Source organism: Hyperolius riggenbachi, chromosome 3 (assembly GCF_040937935.1).
Source record: "Hyperolius riggenbachi isolate aHypRig1 chromosome 3, aHypRig1.pri, whole genome shotgun sequence".
Classification (NCBI taxonomy): Eukaryota; Metazoa; Chordata; class Amphibia; order Anura; family Hyperoliidae; genus Hyperolius; species Hyperolius riggenbachi.
The window spans coordinates 313,408,268-313,423,252 of NC_090648.1; the positions used below are offsets into that span (position 1 = coordinate 313,408,268).

The 14,985-nt window shown below is 43.4% G+C and overlaps 1 protein-coding gene across 4 annotated transcripts in view; it reads left to right on the top strand.

The window, feature by feature from the left end:
* The window catches only part of CPSF6 (cleavage and polyadenylation specific factor 6), a 56,002-nt gene that overhangs the window by 10,700 nt on the left and 30,317 nt on the right, over positions 1–14,985 (top strand). For 2 of the 4 annotated variants that reach the window (XM_068276706.1, XM_068276707.1), the window contains exons 2-5: positions 1,760–1,969; positions 3,377–3,480; positions 11,063–11,208; positions 13,417–13,593. In XM_068276706.1, coding sequence (XP_068132807.1) covers positions 1,760–1,969; positions 3,377–3,480; positions 11,063–11,208; positions 13,417–13,593 — 637 coding nt within the window. The remainder of the gene's footprint in view (positions 1–1,759; positions 1,970–3,376; positions 3,481–11,062; positions 11,209–13,416; positions 13,594–14,985) is intronic. The other 2 variants (XM_068276708.1, XM_068276709.1) reach the window with 1 other exon arrangement.

A 14,985-nucleotide genomic window follows, 5' to 3' on the forward strand; every position in this document is an offset into this window, starting at 1 on the left:
GTATACTAACTGCAGTGTCTTTTTTTTTTTTATTTACACATCCATTTGCTGAGTCACCTCAACCTTGCTTGTAAACAAAAGTAATAACGGAGTTTCTGATAAGCAGCTAGGCAGGGAGATAAATGGAAGAGGAGGAATATATTATAGATAAAAAGAACTCCCAGCATTCAACTCTTTGGCACTGTTTGGCACTAGGGCCAGTGCTCCTAAAGTATGTGATAACTACAAACCATAACAGCAGAAAAAGTTTTGAATGCAGGATTAGCATCTTTATCACTTAATACACTCAGACCAGTTGCTGTTGAAATTAGATTTTTATGGTGACAATACCTCTTTAAAGCTATAATGTATGAAAGTGGATAAATTGTGTATTTTTTTCACCTTTTCCCCTATTTTCATTTTAAAATGCATAAAATGCAAAATTAGGTAATTACTGAAAACAACTATAAGCCACAAAAAGCCTAATTTGTCCTGAAAAAGAACTATATACATCAATTAGTTGTGATAGTTATTGATAAAGTTATTGCCAAAGTAATCAGAACTGAGCTGAACTGTGAAAATGACCAGGAACGCGAAGTGGTTAAGCCCGACAGTTACATTTTAAGGCTGGCCACAGATACACTTGGTTTTATTGCCTAATTAACTTGTTTAGTCAAACTAAGGTAGGTAATTTGTGCACCACAAGGCGTCTGCTAATTTAGGCTCAGTTAAAGACCACAATGTTAAATGCGGCTATAGTGTCACCCAGTGTATAGTTTGGACATTAGCCCGATAACTCATAATGTGCCTGTAGGAATGGGTAGTGTAAGGGCCTGTTTCCTCTATACCTAGGTGAATTCACAAAGAAAAAAACCACTTGTGAATTCACGTATGTATGGTGGTTTGCGGCTGTTTTTTCGTGCGATTTTGCATGCGCAAGCAAATTTTTTTTTAACTCCCCCCCCCCCCCCTTGTTATTCATCAATATTGACGTACGCATGTGAAAATGCGTAAAACACACAGAAAATTGATAGTGGCGGATGTGTTTATTTTCCCGCCTGTGGGGAGGAAGAGATTTTTGCCTGTAATGGAAACAGGCACATTGAAATACATTGTATATGTGAATTTGTGTGCAGCTAATGCATGTGAATTTGCTAAGTGGAAACAGGCCGTTAGGTGTAGGGTAGCAGGAGGGTTTTGTGATTGGAGTTGGTAGGGAGGATATTGTGTTAGGTCATAGTAGGGGGAGGGTTGTGTTAGGTCATGTTCAGTGGGATGTTGTGTTGTTTCCCTGTATAACAGGAATGAAAAAGCTGTATCGCACAATATGGCCACATAGTCGCATACAGTGAAGCATACAGTCAAAGAAAAGTATACTTTACTGTGCCATACCACAACGCTACCACTGCACTGTGTACATTGCATAGGTGGTGCATTGCAGTGCAGTACAATACCATGAACAAGGCCTTAGAAAGTAGGTAGAGGGGAAGGTTTGTGTGAGAGGTAGGTTAGGTAAAGTAATGGAATTTCAGCAATACTTGCAATATTCCACTAATGGCTTCACACGGCACCCAAATTCTTCAGCTTCCTTTTTCAACGTATGCAGCAAAATTGTCTTCTGTGTTTAATGATGGGTGCTGCTTGACTGAAAGAACAGAGTCTGTAAGTCCAAGCACCTGCCCCCTTGTAATCATGGAGGGGACACCTGCAAATCTATTCCTGTAAATGAGCTATCATTTTGGGTTGTTGATCCAATATAAAGGTTACATTTCTGTTACAGGAGGCAGAATATGGTGGCCATGAGCAGATTGAACTTTATGAGGATGTCATCTCTCCATCTGCGAATAATGGCGATGCCCCTGAAGACCGTGATTACATGGATAATCTTTCATCGTCAGTTTCGGATGACGTGATAAAAGGGGCAGGTTCTAATGCCGCATTTTCTTATACCGGAAAAAGAATAGCATTGTACATTGGAAACCTGACATGGGTAGGTAGTAGCTGATGTTAATTCTTAGCTTACTAAACATTTTTTTCTTAGTGAAAAGATGAATGTAGTTTAAGTTGGTAGTCATTACACGTTTGTATCCTAATGAATGAGAATTAGACTGCTGCATGCAAGTCAGAAACCGCTCTCCTTACAGCAGTCTTATGCTCTGTAAGGGCCCTTTTCCACTAGCAATCACAAATCAGAGACGCCAGCGACTGCAATTTTTCATTAATTTTGTTATGCGGTTGCAACTTTTCATTTGCATTGCATTATCCCCTTTAAAATCGCTCCAGAAAGCGAATCACTATAGTGTAAAATACTTCTCATGATTTCTATGATAAAGTAGCAACCCTTGCGATTTAAAAACCACTAGCAATTTGCGATTCAGCTGTGCAGTGGAAAAAGGCCCTTAATCTGACATCTGATGAACACTGTACATCTATACATCTGATATGATAAACATTATACATTTATGAGCTTTGTTTTAAACAATAAAAAAAATATACTGCATAAGCATTCGATGGATGAAAATATATTGTGCGGGGAAGGTAGATTCTTGCATGGCTGTTTTCTCACGGTCCCTTTCTGCTCTTGTAAGAGGCTTGTTTGACAAGCTATTCTATGGAAACCATGCTGAAGCCTGAGTTCAGTCAGGACTTTAGTTTTGGATAAGGTAAAAAAAAAGGTTAATGGCTTGTTTTCTTTGTTTACTTTGTGCTTGTGGGAGATAATTTTTTTGTATTTCTGTTGAGATAGGGAGTGGGTTAAATTTATTTAAAGAAAACCTGTACTGAAATAGGGCCCTTAGGGGGTACTTACCTCGGGAAGGGAAACCTCTGTATCCGATTGAGGCTTCCCCTGTCCTCCTCCGTCCCACGGTGGTCTCTCTAGGCTGTTCCAAATGGCGGCCTTGTAAATATTTACCTTCCCCGGCTCCAGCGTAGTAGAGTGGACCTGACTGGGATCGGCTATTTCTGCCTGATCCAAGCCGCTACTGCGCCTGCGCCACAGCCTGACAAATTGTTGGCTGTGGCTTCAGAGGGGCCTAGAGAGACCACCGTGAGACTGAGGACGACGGGGAAAGCCTCAGTCGGATCCAGAAATTTCCCCCTCCTGAGGTAAGTATTCCCCAGGGGCCCTTTTTTATTCAGTACAGGTTTACCTTAAATTACGGTAGTCAAAGCAGTGATACATTATTTTGTATTGGATTTTTTTTCCTGTTGTACCTATTCTTTCCCTGGTGTTAGAAGCTTGACCCTTGGGGAGCTAGGTCCAAAATTACCGGTGGTAGGCATTCTAACCCTTTCACACTAGATTAAGAATTTAAAGAAGAAAATGTAGACTTTTTTTCTTGAGTATAAAATCAAATCTGATTGTTTTATTTGCATTCTTTTTAAATATATTCAGTGGACAACAGATGAAGACTTGACTGACGCTGTTCATTCTTTGGGTGTTAATGATATTTTGGAAATAAAATTCTATGAGAATCGTGCAAATGGACAGTCAAAAGGGTACGTTTTCTTATTTACAAGAACACATGTACAGAGGTGTTATTAATGCCACTTTCCAGCTAAAGCTTTTTATCTTGTGCATTCCTTCTCCCTTGTCTATAAGCTATAGGTAACATTCTGGTGTTAAGTCTTGTAAAAACCACAGTTTGCCAATTAGCAGCAGTGACATTGCTGTGGTTTCTCAGCATCAGATGACAGTACATTTGCTCCCAGTAGCTGGAACCGTGCTCTCACCACATGCCTAATTACTCCCTCCATTGCTCTTTACTGTTTTCTGGTCATTAGAGACTCTGTAACAAAATTTTCAGCCTTATTTCTTCTATCCTATAAGTTCCTATACCTGTTGTAATGTGGTCTGTCTTACTGCAGCCTTTCCTAGTTGCACAGTGGCTGTATTATCTCTTATCTAATCTTCTTTCCTTTGCCGGCTTTGTCGGCTCGGGCAGGAATTTGCTGCTCTGCTGTGATAGGATAGAAGTTATGCACACCCTCTCCACGCCCCCTCTAGGCGCGGTATGCGTCACAGACTGAGCTTCTCTGAGCCTGTCACATGCTGGTTAGCAGCCATGTTTTTTGTTTGTAAACACTGCCTAAAACTGGCAATTACAAGCCAGGATCTCAGCAGGGAGTGGCAGAAACAGTATATAGGGGACCAGGAGAACATAATGAATAGAATGGTATGCTTTTTATCATAAGAATTTTAGAGTACAGATTCTCTTTAAGGCATTTACAAGACTTTGTGTAAAGCCGCTGTGTTTTTTATAGTCTGGGGCTAGAAAGACACAGATTTATTAAAAAAAAATCCACGCACTTCTCAGATGTCAGAAGTTGTACATGTAAATATGATTTTATTATTGCATCTGTCTCAAATTGCTTGTTGTGGGGAATCTTAGTGTCACCCTTGGGGGGGTCGGAAACTCAAGTATGAAAAGCAGATTCCTGATTCCCTCCTTTAATCTTAATTTTCCCAAATTCTTCTATTACTGCACCACTAGGTGGGCTGCTGACATAACGCAGTGCACACTCTTGAAGGTTGAAACATGCACTTTATTTTTCATAGTATGATGAATTATGTAGCAATACCATGCTCACACCAAGTCTTAAATCGTCTTTGATGCCCTCTTCCGGGTCGTCCGATTTGGGCATTTCTCCAGCCCCATAAACAAGTGAGTCCCTCACCGCCCTCCCGCGATCTGACATTCCGCGGCAGTCAGCCCCAGTAACTGGCTGTCTGTTCCAGTCTGGGTCTTCTGCGTATATGTGGAAGCTACCGGGGCTAAACGGCAGACCATGGGAGGACGGCGATGGTCTCACACGTGTTTATCGGTAAGTATCGATTCTTTGTATTTTATCCTCCTATTTTTCTGCTTTATTTTTTGAATGTACACAAAAAGTTACATCATATAAACAAAACACTCAAATGACTACTACAAACTGTAAACAAAATACCAAAAGGGCGACCAGAGCCCTAGAAGACATGCATGAGTTAGGAACAACATAGAGTAAGTAGAACAATGATAAACCCTATAATAAAGTATAAAAAGTATCTTTATCAAGCAGGCAGTAAAGATCTGCCCCCACGTGCACAGGTTGTTAACTAAGAAACTATATATATACTCTCTATCCGGAGCCCATATGGGGAACATGCATCCAGACCCCACCACACATCAGACCAGGGAGAGAAGAGATAACCATAAAAATCATAATAAAAACCGAGGCATATGGGGTTCATAAAGGTCGAAAAGGAAGAAAGGGGAGAGAGAGAGGGATAGATAAACAAGACACCTGGGATAGGAAGGGGCGGATAAGCCTTCTTAGCTCCAAGCTAATGAAATGGATTCAGGAAGCATCCCAAAGAAGTAATTACCAGAGGGGTGCAGCATTAGAAATTTAATAATCCAACAAGAGCTAACTGTATAGAGGTCAACAGGAACTTGTATTCATCATATTCTAAAAACTCCAACCATGGAAGCCTTGTGCGAGAGCACTGTTCATCAAGATTATGTAACAGGCCTGTGAGAGACTTCAGTGTTCTCCCCAGAAATATTTTCCAGCCGGGTGGCATGGAAAAGTAGCCGGGTGGAGAAGTAAGGTCACACTGTTTGCTACTGGGTGAGGAAGTAAACTAATACTGAGGGCAGAGGGAGAGTTACGCTGGGTCGTGAGAGGTTGGCACCAAGCTGGATGGAGAGGGGGACATCTCTTTTGGGAAAGAGAGTAAGGCTTCTTGCACACTGCAAGCAATTCCGATTCAGATTCGCTTTTTAATCAGTTTTTACATCAGATTCAGATTACGATTTGCAGTGTGCAGGGAGAAAACTGCAAATCTGAATCGGAAGTAAAAACAGATTAAAAAGCGGAATCTGAATCTGAATTGCTTGCAGTGTGCAAGAGGCCTTACATTGTGAACGTTCCCACAATGCTGCAGGCAGCACATTAGCGATTTTAAACAAATCACAACTGCAGTATTATTGCTACCATAAAGTAACATTGTCATAGCACTTTGCTGATCACTGGCGATCAGCAAAGCACTGGAAAACCCCCTGAAAAGCATTCCAGTGTGAATGGGACCTTGGTGCCATAGCTCTATCATCACATGTATGACTGACAATGACCAGATAATAATTCACTGTGCATGCTAAGTACATGACTCCTGCTGCTGGACATGCACTAGGAGTCAGAGAAGAGTGCTGACTAATCACACAGGCAGCACCAGGGGTGGTGAGAACCCCAGTAGGGACTTAGTAAAAACGATGCTAATTTTAAGCACAGTGATTTGTGAGCATATAAGTTAGATTGTCTTTATAATACTTAGTACACACAATTTTTTTGTCAGAATGACAGTCGAATCGATTATTTCTGACAGGTCTGATCTGATTCTCGATCATTTTTCTGATTCATTTTGTATAGACGTGATTAGAAAAGCGATTGGGAATCAGATCAGACGTGTTGGAAATAATAGATTGGACCGTCAATCAGAGAAAATTGCATTGTTGTGAACTAAGCATAACAGCTGAGACCAGGCAGGCTAAACTGAACTTTTAGCCATTCATGTGCAGATTCTGAAAGCTGGAGAATCAGGGGTTAATTTAAACTAGGGAAAGACATTTGGTGTTGGATTACAAAGGTTTGTGTAGTGAGATAGGAGGCTGAGTGAATGTCATGTACCAGGCTTCTCTTGCAGCTGGCTGTAAAACTGCTCCTTATCTCTCATGACACATCCCTGGCAGTGTTTAAATGGAGTATATTTTAAAGGGAACCAGAGACGTTGGGGGAAAGGTTTAATACATACCTGGGGCTTCCTCCAGTTCCATAAGCCTGGATCGCTCCCATGCCGCCGTTCCTCCACTGCCTGGATCCGCCGGTACCGGGTCCCGTCATTGCCGCGAGTCGGCCGGCGGACGCGGCCAATTCTCCGCATCACAGGGGCTCCCTCCATATACCTACGCATGCGGCTGCATACTGCCCAGCCGCATGCGTAAGGGTATGGAGGGAGCCCCTGTGATGCAGAGAATTGGCCGCGTCCACCGGAAGTGACGGGGCCCGGTAACGGCGATCCAGGAAGCGGAGGATTGCGGCGTGGGAGCGATCCGTGCTTATGGGGCTGGAGGAAGGTTCCCTTTAAGTGTTGTAAATTCTCATTGCTTGCAGGATTTGGAGTAAATAAACATTTTGATTTGTTAATGAGCGGCCCACAGACACGTTAAGCTTATCTGATGAATGGAAGGGGGGGGGGAGGGGCTTTGTGCTTCTGCACTGACAGGGAGAGGAGGAGGAAAGCGTCTGCCATTCCAATGGCCCGGGAAATAACTTACTCACCAGAAGGAATAGAGCCATGCAAGTCAGTCTCTACTCTCTGCTCCCTCGGTGTATGCCCCGCCCTCCAGCTCCTTCAAAGCTCCCGAGGTCACACTCCTCTGCTCTGTGCTGTTCCGAGCTTTCCCTGCCCCTCTTCCACGCTGCTGATAGGAAGAAGCTGAGGAGGAGGGGGATATCGTGTCTGACTGACAGCTGTGGGCTGTCTGCGTTGACACAGCCGCTGCCCGCTGAACTGAATAGAGAAATGAAGAAGATCAAAGACCTTCAGCCAGCCATGGAAGGAGGCTATAAATAACGTCCGGGCGGTAAAAGCATTTACCCGGGCGGCCCGCCCACTTAAATTGCTCTAGGGAGAACACTGGACTTAATTGTGTGGATATATTTATGCTCCTGAATCCATTCCCGCACAGTAGGAATCTGCGTGGATTGCCAATGTCTAGCAATTAATATACTGGCTGCATGGATGAGATGTTTCATGAGGGAGCGTCTACATTTCTTATAAGGATTTTTGGTATTATGGAGTATATAGGACGGATCAGAGGCCGGTTTAATAATTCAATACACTTCTGTATTTCTCGCGAAAAAGGAGCAATATCTTGGCAACCCCAAAAATATGAAATATGAAGTGTACCTGATTGCTTTCTACAACTCCCATCATAGAGGGTCAGAATTTGGGTACATTTTTTTTTTAATTCTACTGGGGATTAAATACCATTGGGTCAACAACTTGTAACTAGATTCCTGAATTTTAGATGATATTGAAGCTTTTTGATTTAGTAAGGATTTTTTGCCAGTGAGAGTCCTGGACAGAGAAACCCAGGTCTGCTTCCCATTTTGACTTTAATCTCTGACACCAGTCATCACCTTCTACCAACATCTGATAAATAAAGGATAAGGAACATGGAGCCGGGCCTGAGCCCATGGAAAGGGATTCAAATGGAGTCAATGTCCTAGACAATTGTTCTCTAGTGCCTAAAGAGTTAAAAAAATGTCAACTGTATAAGGCTCCAAGTGTCCAAAATAGGGGAGTCTCTAGTGGATTCAGCCCACCTCCTATTTATATATTAACTATTTGTGGCCAGCACTACAGCTTTGCAGTTTCTCTCTGCTCAGTGAGTTATAGCAATTTACCCTTCCCCACTTTGTTTATAAAGTTAAATTCTCACTCCTCTTCTGTTTAGCCTTTTATATAAAAAAAAAAATGGAGACTGTGGGGAGGGTTAAAACAAAGTCCCAAAAGAGCAGAAGTGTCTACCCCGCACACAATGTTATTGATTGGGTTACCTTTACCGCTGCTGGTATCAGCTTTTCACTGTGCCTTCACGTTTTAAGAGCATCAATCAGTTAACATCAAGAAAACATTCCGTGGGCACCAGTTACTTTGAGCTTACATTTATTCCAGGAGCATGTGCAGACTGATGACAAAATAAACGATGTAAGGTCTTAATACATCACCCTTCCGGGGCTGCAAACATTCACAGAGATGGTGTTCTTGTCGACAATTGTTTCGCGCTGAACAGCGCTTTTTCTTAGACTTGACTCCTGGCAGGGAGAAGCTCTCCGCCATCTCAAAAAGCCCGGCGTTATAAGGACGCCAGGACATCCTCCATTAGTCCGGAAACCCTCCCCCCCCTGCTATCCCTAGGCGGAAGTGCGTCAGCGCTCCAACTTGGAGCGCATCTGCACGTAACCGCCCATGCCGGAACTCCGCCGCTTGCCTGTCGCACTCAGCTGAGACAACATTCGCTTGGTGCGTTACTAGGCAACTCCCAAACATACGGAGCGTCCCACCGCGGACAGAGAGAAAAGTGTCCGCGGTGCTGGGACGTTTTGTGGGGTTCAGACACAGGACAGCAATTGGAGGAGGGATGGCCGGACAAAGAAAAGGAGCACAGGCTGCACAATAAGGATAGGGGCATATAGGATACATAAACGCACATATAATCTATCTCTCACTAACTATTATGTGTTGGAGGATAAGTAAATAGAGAAAGACCCAGTGACAGAAGCAAGCTTCCCAAAAGTAGGGACAAGAGAGTCCACATCAGTACTAATATTTTTCCAAAAATACACTGAATTCATTACGATCATTGAAGCCCAAAGGCCCTAGAGCATCGGATCGACTAATAAGCAGCGATTCTCTTTGTGACAGCAGGTTATCTCTATTACCCCCACGTCGTGGGGCTTTCACCAGCTCGAGACCTACCATTTTTAACACATTAGCATTCGCATCATGTATCTCTCTTACGTGATTAATCATTCTTAATGCACCTATACCCTTTTTGATTGATCGGCGATGTTCCACCAATCTTTCACGAATTGGTCGAGTAGTTTTCCCTATATAGAAATTGGAGCAGGGACAGAATATGCCATAGACAACGAATTTCGTCCTACACGTAATGAAGTCCTTAATTTGGTGTGAATATGGACCTAATTGTACATGGTCTGTTCTGACCATGTATTTACAAGTGGGACAATGTCCACATGGGAATGATCCCCTGTAGGATGATCTATTTAACCAGGTTGGGGTATGGTCAGGGACATATTCACTTTGTGTGATCATTGATCCGATGGTAGGTCCGCGTCGAAAGGAGATGAGGGGACCCCCCAACACTTTTAGGGAGATATCCTCATCCCTCTCGAGTATTGGCCAATTCCGATCAATTATTTCTCTAATCCTGTGGGACATTGGTGAAAAGTCAAAAGTGAAAATGAACTTATTTGGTTCTGGTTTCACATCACTTTGCCTATCCAGAAGAATCGATCTTTCCATTAATCGCACTTTATCAAGGGATTGATCCACCATCATGGGATCATAACCTCTTTTTAGGAAACGCTGACGCATCTCCCTTGCTTGTATTTCAAAGTCCTCATTCATTGTATTGTTCCGTTTTAACCTTAGGAATTGGCTGTAGGGGATTGAGTTTTTGACATGGTGTGGGTGATAGCTATCATTATGCAAGACGGAATTCGTTGCTGTAGCTTTGCGAAACCCTTTTGTGATTAGTTTGTTCCCCACCACCTCCAAAGAAAGATCAAGAAAAGAAACCTTTTCACCTCCCCACTCTCGAGTGAACTGCATATTCATGTCATTCTGCTGGAGGTATGTCAAAAATTCATCGAACTTCTCCCTGGTGGGTCTCCATATGACAAGCACATCATCCACATACCTGGACCATGCTCTCAGATAACACCTATAGGGATTTCTTTCCCCATAGATGTAGATGATTTCCCATCCCAAGAAACCTGGATTTTAAGAAACATTGGATAACCTAAAACATATATACCCATGCTAGATTAAACAGGAGAGATCCAGAAGAAATGAGCAGCATGGAGAAGGGTAATGTAGCCTGCACAGCTCAGTTAGCTCAGTCTTACTTGAAAACTAAAGGGACTGGGGCAGTTGAATCTGATTTCTAGATTCCAAGAAATAGAAGTATTGCCACAACAATCTCCAAACTTCCAGCTATCAAAACCCCATTGCCACTGAGGCTGCTACAAGGGGGGTTCCACATAGATTTCAAAAGACATACTGTAGGAATTTCAGAGTCGATGTGTGTCTAACAGGAGGTTTGTCATTAATGTTACTTGACTGCTACTTCATGAACCTTCTAATAGGTTCTTCGGGTATTTTTAAATGTATTGTTACTGAATCGAGGATTTAATCATGGCTTTTCCACTTTTAGATGTTTTTTGTTGTTTGAAAGTTTTCTGCATGAATGTGCTTTTACTTTTATCTTATTTGTGGCTTTTATTTGCAAAGGTTTGCATTGATATGTGTGGGCTCAGAATCCTCTTCAAAGAAGCTTTTGGATTTGTTGCCAAAAAGGGAGTTGCATGGGCAGAATCCAGCTGTAACTCCTTGCAATAAGCAGTTCCTTTCTCAGTTTGAATCACAGTCAAGAAAAAGTAAGTATCATACACATGTTGTTGTCTTTTGTTTTAAAAAGGTTATCAGGTTTTTGTTTCTTGGGGTCATTACATATACATTGGACACAGAATTACAGCATATATGTGGAATGGATCTGTGCTTTTGCATGGACCCATTTACATGTCTATTGCATTTCTGTCCACTGCGGTAAAAAACAAACCAGGCAGCAGAAAGTATTGCCATCACCTATAATGAGGTCTGGCTTCAGAGATTTTTTTTTACATTGTTCCCACTGTATATTGGCACAATGAATGTATGTTAAAGTCTCAGTTGCTTAAGGAATCATATGTGAAAAAAAGAGCTTTACTTATCCGGAGCTTCCTCCAGCCCCTGGCAGCCGATATGTCCCTCGCCGGAGTCCCGGGATTCCTTCTGTTTCAGATGCCAACATTGCCAGGTCGGCATCGCCTGCGCGATTGCTGCGGTCAATCAAGATCACATTGTTGGTATTCTGCACCCGCGCAAAAGACGCCCAACACCGTGAGCGTCATTGACAGCGGCGCAGGCGCCGTAGATGCCGACCTGGCGAGGTCGACATCTGAAACAGAGGGGTTCCCGGGAATCTGGAGCTGAGGCGATGGGACATCTCAGCTGCCAAGTAAAGCTCATTTATTTATTTTTTTCCCAGATGATTCCATTAAGTTGAACTTGTCAGGTCATGTAAAGAGGACCGTAATACCAGGGCTGTGGAGTCGGTACAAAAATCTTCTGACTCCTTAGTTTATGAAACCACCGACTCCGGGTACCCAAAATGGCTCCGACTCCTTAGTCTAATACTTTCCAGGGCTGTGGAGTTGGTACAAAAAAATCAACTGACGACTCAGTTTATAAAATATCCAACTCCGGGTACCCAAAATTGCTCCGACTCCTACTCAAACTTCGACTCCACAGGCCTGCATAATACTGTGACAGCATAGTAATGTCCCAGAGGTGTCATGCGCCAGGAAAAACCCAGGACCCACTGTAACATGTCATGTGGATCATCTATGAAAAGCACACTGAGCCATAGGCAGATTTGCCAGTTCTGCTATTCTATGACAAATGCCAATCAAGCTCTTGTTCCAGGCAGTGAACGCTGGGCCCACCAGAGTAGGACAGACCCTCAGGTCATCATGAAGTTTTTTTTTTTCCCCCCACACCAGTGACTTGCTGGAGGTCATTTTGTTGGTTTCTGAAAGTGCTTATCCTGTTCTTCCTTGCCGAAAGGAGCAAGATATCTGTCCTGCAGATGGGTTAAGGATCCAATAAAGCCCTGTCCAGCTCTGAGAGTAACTGCCTATTGCCTAGGAACTTCTCAATGCCGATGAGGCTTGGCGAAAAACATGCAAATTCTATTTGTTACAAATACTGGCAATTTATACTCTAAACATTTTGGCTATATATTAAGAGTTGTTTGTACAGTGCAAGAATTTGATTAGGTAGTACATAGTATTTTATAGTTTTGTTATGTGCTATAGGCCTTAGAATTTGAGCACAAGTACTTCATCTTTCAAACCTTTGGAATACATTTGTATTTTGGTTGTATTGCTTGTTGGGAGCAAATGTAAAAAAAAACAAAAAAAAAAAAACTGAGCATGACGTCAAAACAAAACGCAAATTATGAAGTATATCTTAAAGTTAAAATGGCCATCTTTGTACAGTTATATAAAATATTCAAATCTTGCATGTTTTTTAGTCTATCTTAGCCCATAAAAGAAATTAAAAACCGGGGGAGCAGGCATGTGTGGTGGGCTTTCCTCATGCCCACCGCTGCCTCATTCTCCTCCTCCGCCCTCAGTTTTCGTGCACCAATCCTCCAAAGCTACTTCCTGGTTGGGAAGGTCGGTGAAGACTGCGCAGTCGGGGGGAAGCTGTGGGCATGAGGAGAGCCCACCACACATGCCGACCCCCCCCCCCCCCCCTTAATTTCTTTTAATAGGAAAAGGTATCCTTTAAATCTGCAATAAATTCAGATTTGATAATCCACAACTTTACTTTATTGAGGAGAATTCTATTCGGACATCTGTGTACACGGACATTTGAGCACACTGTGGTGGTTGTAGTCTTTACCTTTCCCCCCCATCTAATGAAGATTTCATTTTTTTTACCTGGAAGCACCAGTTTTGATTCCAAAGATGGATCCATCTAGCTTTTATACTTGAAAATGTGTTTAGACCTAGATACTTTCTGTTGTATTCTAATTGTTGCAGCTACACAGGCTGGCCAAATGTCTGGAGAAGGAAAGGCTGGCCCGCCTGGCATCAATGCTCGCTTACCATTTCCGCCAGGTGGCAGAGGCAGGGGCCGGTTCCCAACTCCAGGTCCTGGTGGTGACCGATTTCCTGGACCTGCTGGACCGGGAGGGCCGCCTCCACCTTTTGCGGGTAAGTGTGGCATGGTTCAATATGGATAAATAGGAGTAAAACCCCCAAGGAAAAAAGTTTCAGTTGGCAAATGGAAAGAGAAAAGAGCTGTGATTATGGGAGTAGTGATCTTTTTTTCATCCAAGAGTTAATCTGTACCCATCATTAGCCAGGATGGCAACTGGAGAGCTTGCTTCTTTTACTTACAAAAGAGGAACCAAGGAGAAGAATTGCCACACCGCTTTACCCACCCAAGTTTGCTTGAGGCTTGCCCTCCTTTATCTGCCTTTTTATTTGGCAGGTAGCCGCTTTCCAGTCTTCATGTTACCGGTCAGTTAACCTTTTGACTGATCGAGACCTGTACAGGTAGCAAGCATTGCATTACTGATAGTGATGGGTTTGGATTAGATATCTCGGACGTTTAGTTTTTAGAATGCTTAAAGAGACTCTGTAAAGAAAAAAAAAAACCCTCTGGGGGATATTTGCCTCGGGAGGGGGAAGCCTCATGGTCCCAATGAGGCTTCCCCCTCCCCTGTAGCTTCAGGGAATCCAGAGCTGGCTCCCCCGAATCCCCTGACAAGCTTGACGAGGATTGATTTACCTCGCCGGAATCGGGCGCAGTAGCAGCTCTATGTTCGGGCTAGGCTGAAATTGCTGAGCCCGATCGTATCTGCTCTACTGCGCAGGCGCAAAAGGACTCATGCCTGTGCAGTAGAGCAGTTTGATCGGGTTCGGCTATTTCCGCCTTAACCCGAATGAAGAGCAGCTAGTGCGTATGAGCTGGATCTCTGTAGGTAAATATTTACCTCGCCGCGCTTCGGTGGGTCCTGGCAAAGCAATGGAGGAGGACAGGGGAAGCCTTGCTAGGATCCAGATGCTTCCCCCTCCCGAGGTAAGTATCCCCCATAGGGAGTTTTTTTTTATTACAGATCCTCTTTAAGCTATGTACTCTAGATAGTTGTCGGCTGAGCTGGCTGGTCCAGACCGCCTCTGCTGAGAATCTAGCATGTGCATGGCGGCTCCGACACATCACAGAAGAGATTTGGACTGGTGGATTGTCTCAGCTGAGTTCAAGCCGACCCTGCTCCATTGTTCTTGTTCTCACCCCTCCCACTCTGTTCCCTTCCTTTGTGAAGGGCGCTATCGGCTTTCCTCTTTCCTTCATTGCAGAAGAATGTGTCACTGGCCTGGGGGCTAGCGATGTGTACAGAACTCTGCCCTGGGATGGTAATCTGGAAATCTGCAGAAGGCATGTTCAAACCTGACCCTCTACGCTAAATTTATGCAAGAGAAAGATAAACCAGGATCTCTAGTGGTGTCAATATCCTAATCTTTAAAGTGACCTGTGCATTTTTTTTAATGTACAATTAATTATTTTGCTTGGCTGCAATTTGCGTTAGGGTCTTTGTCTAG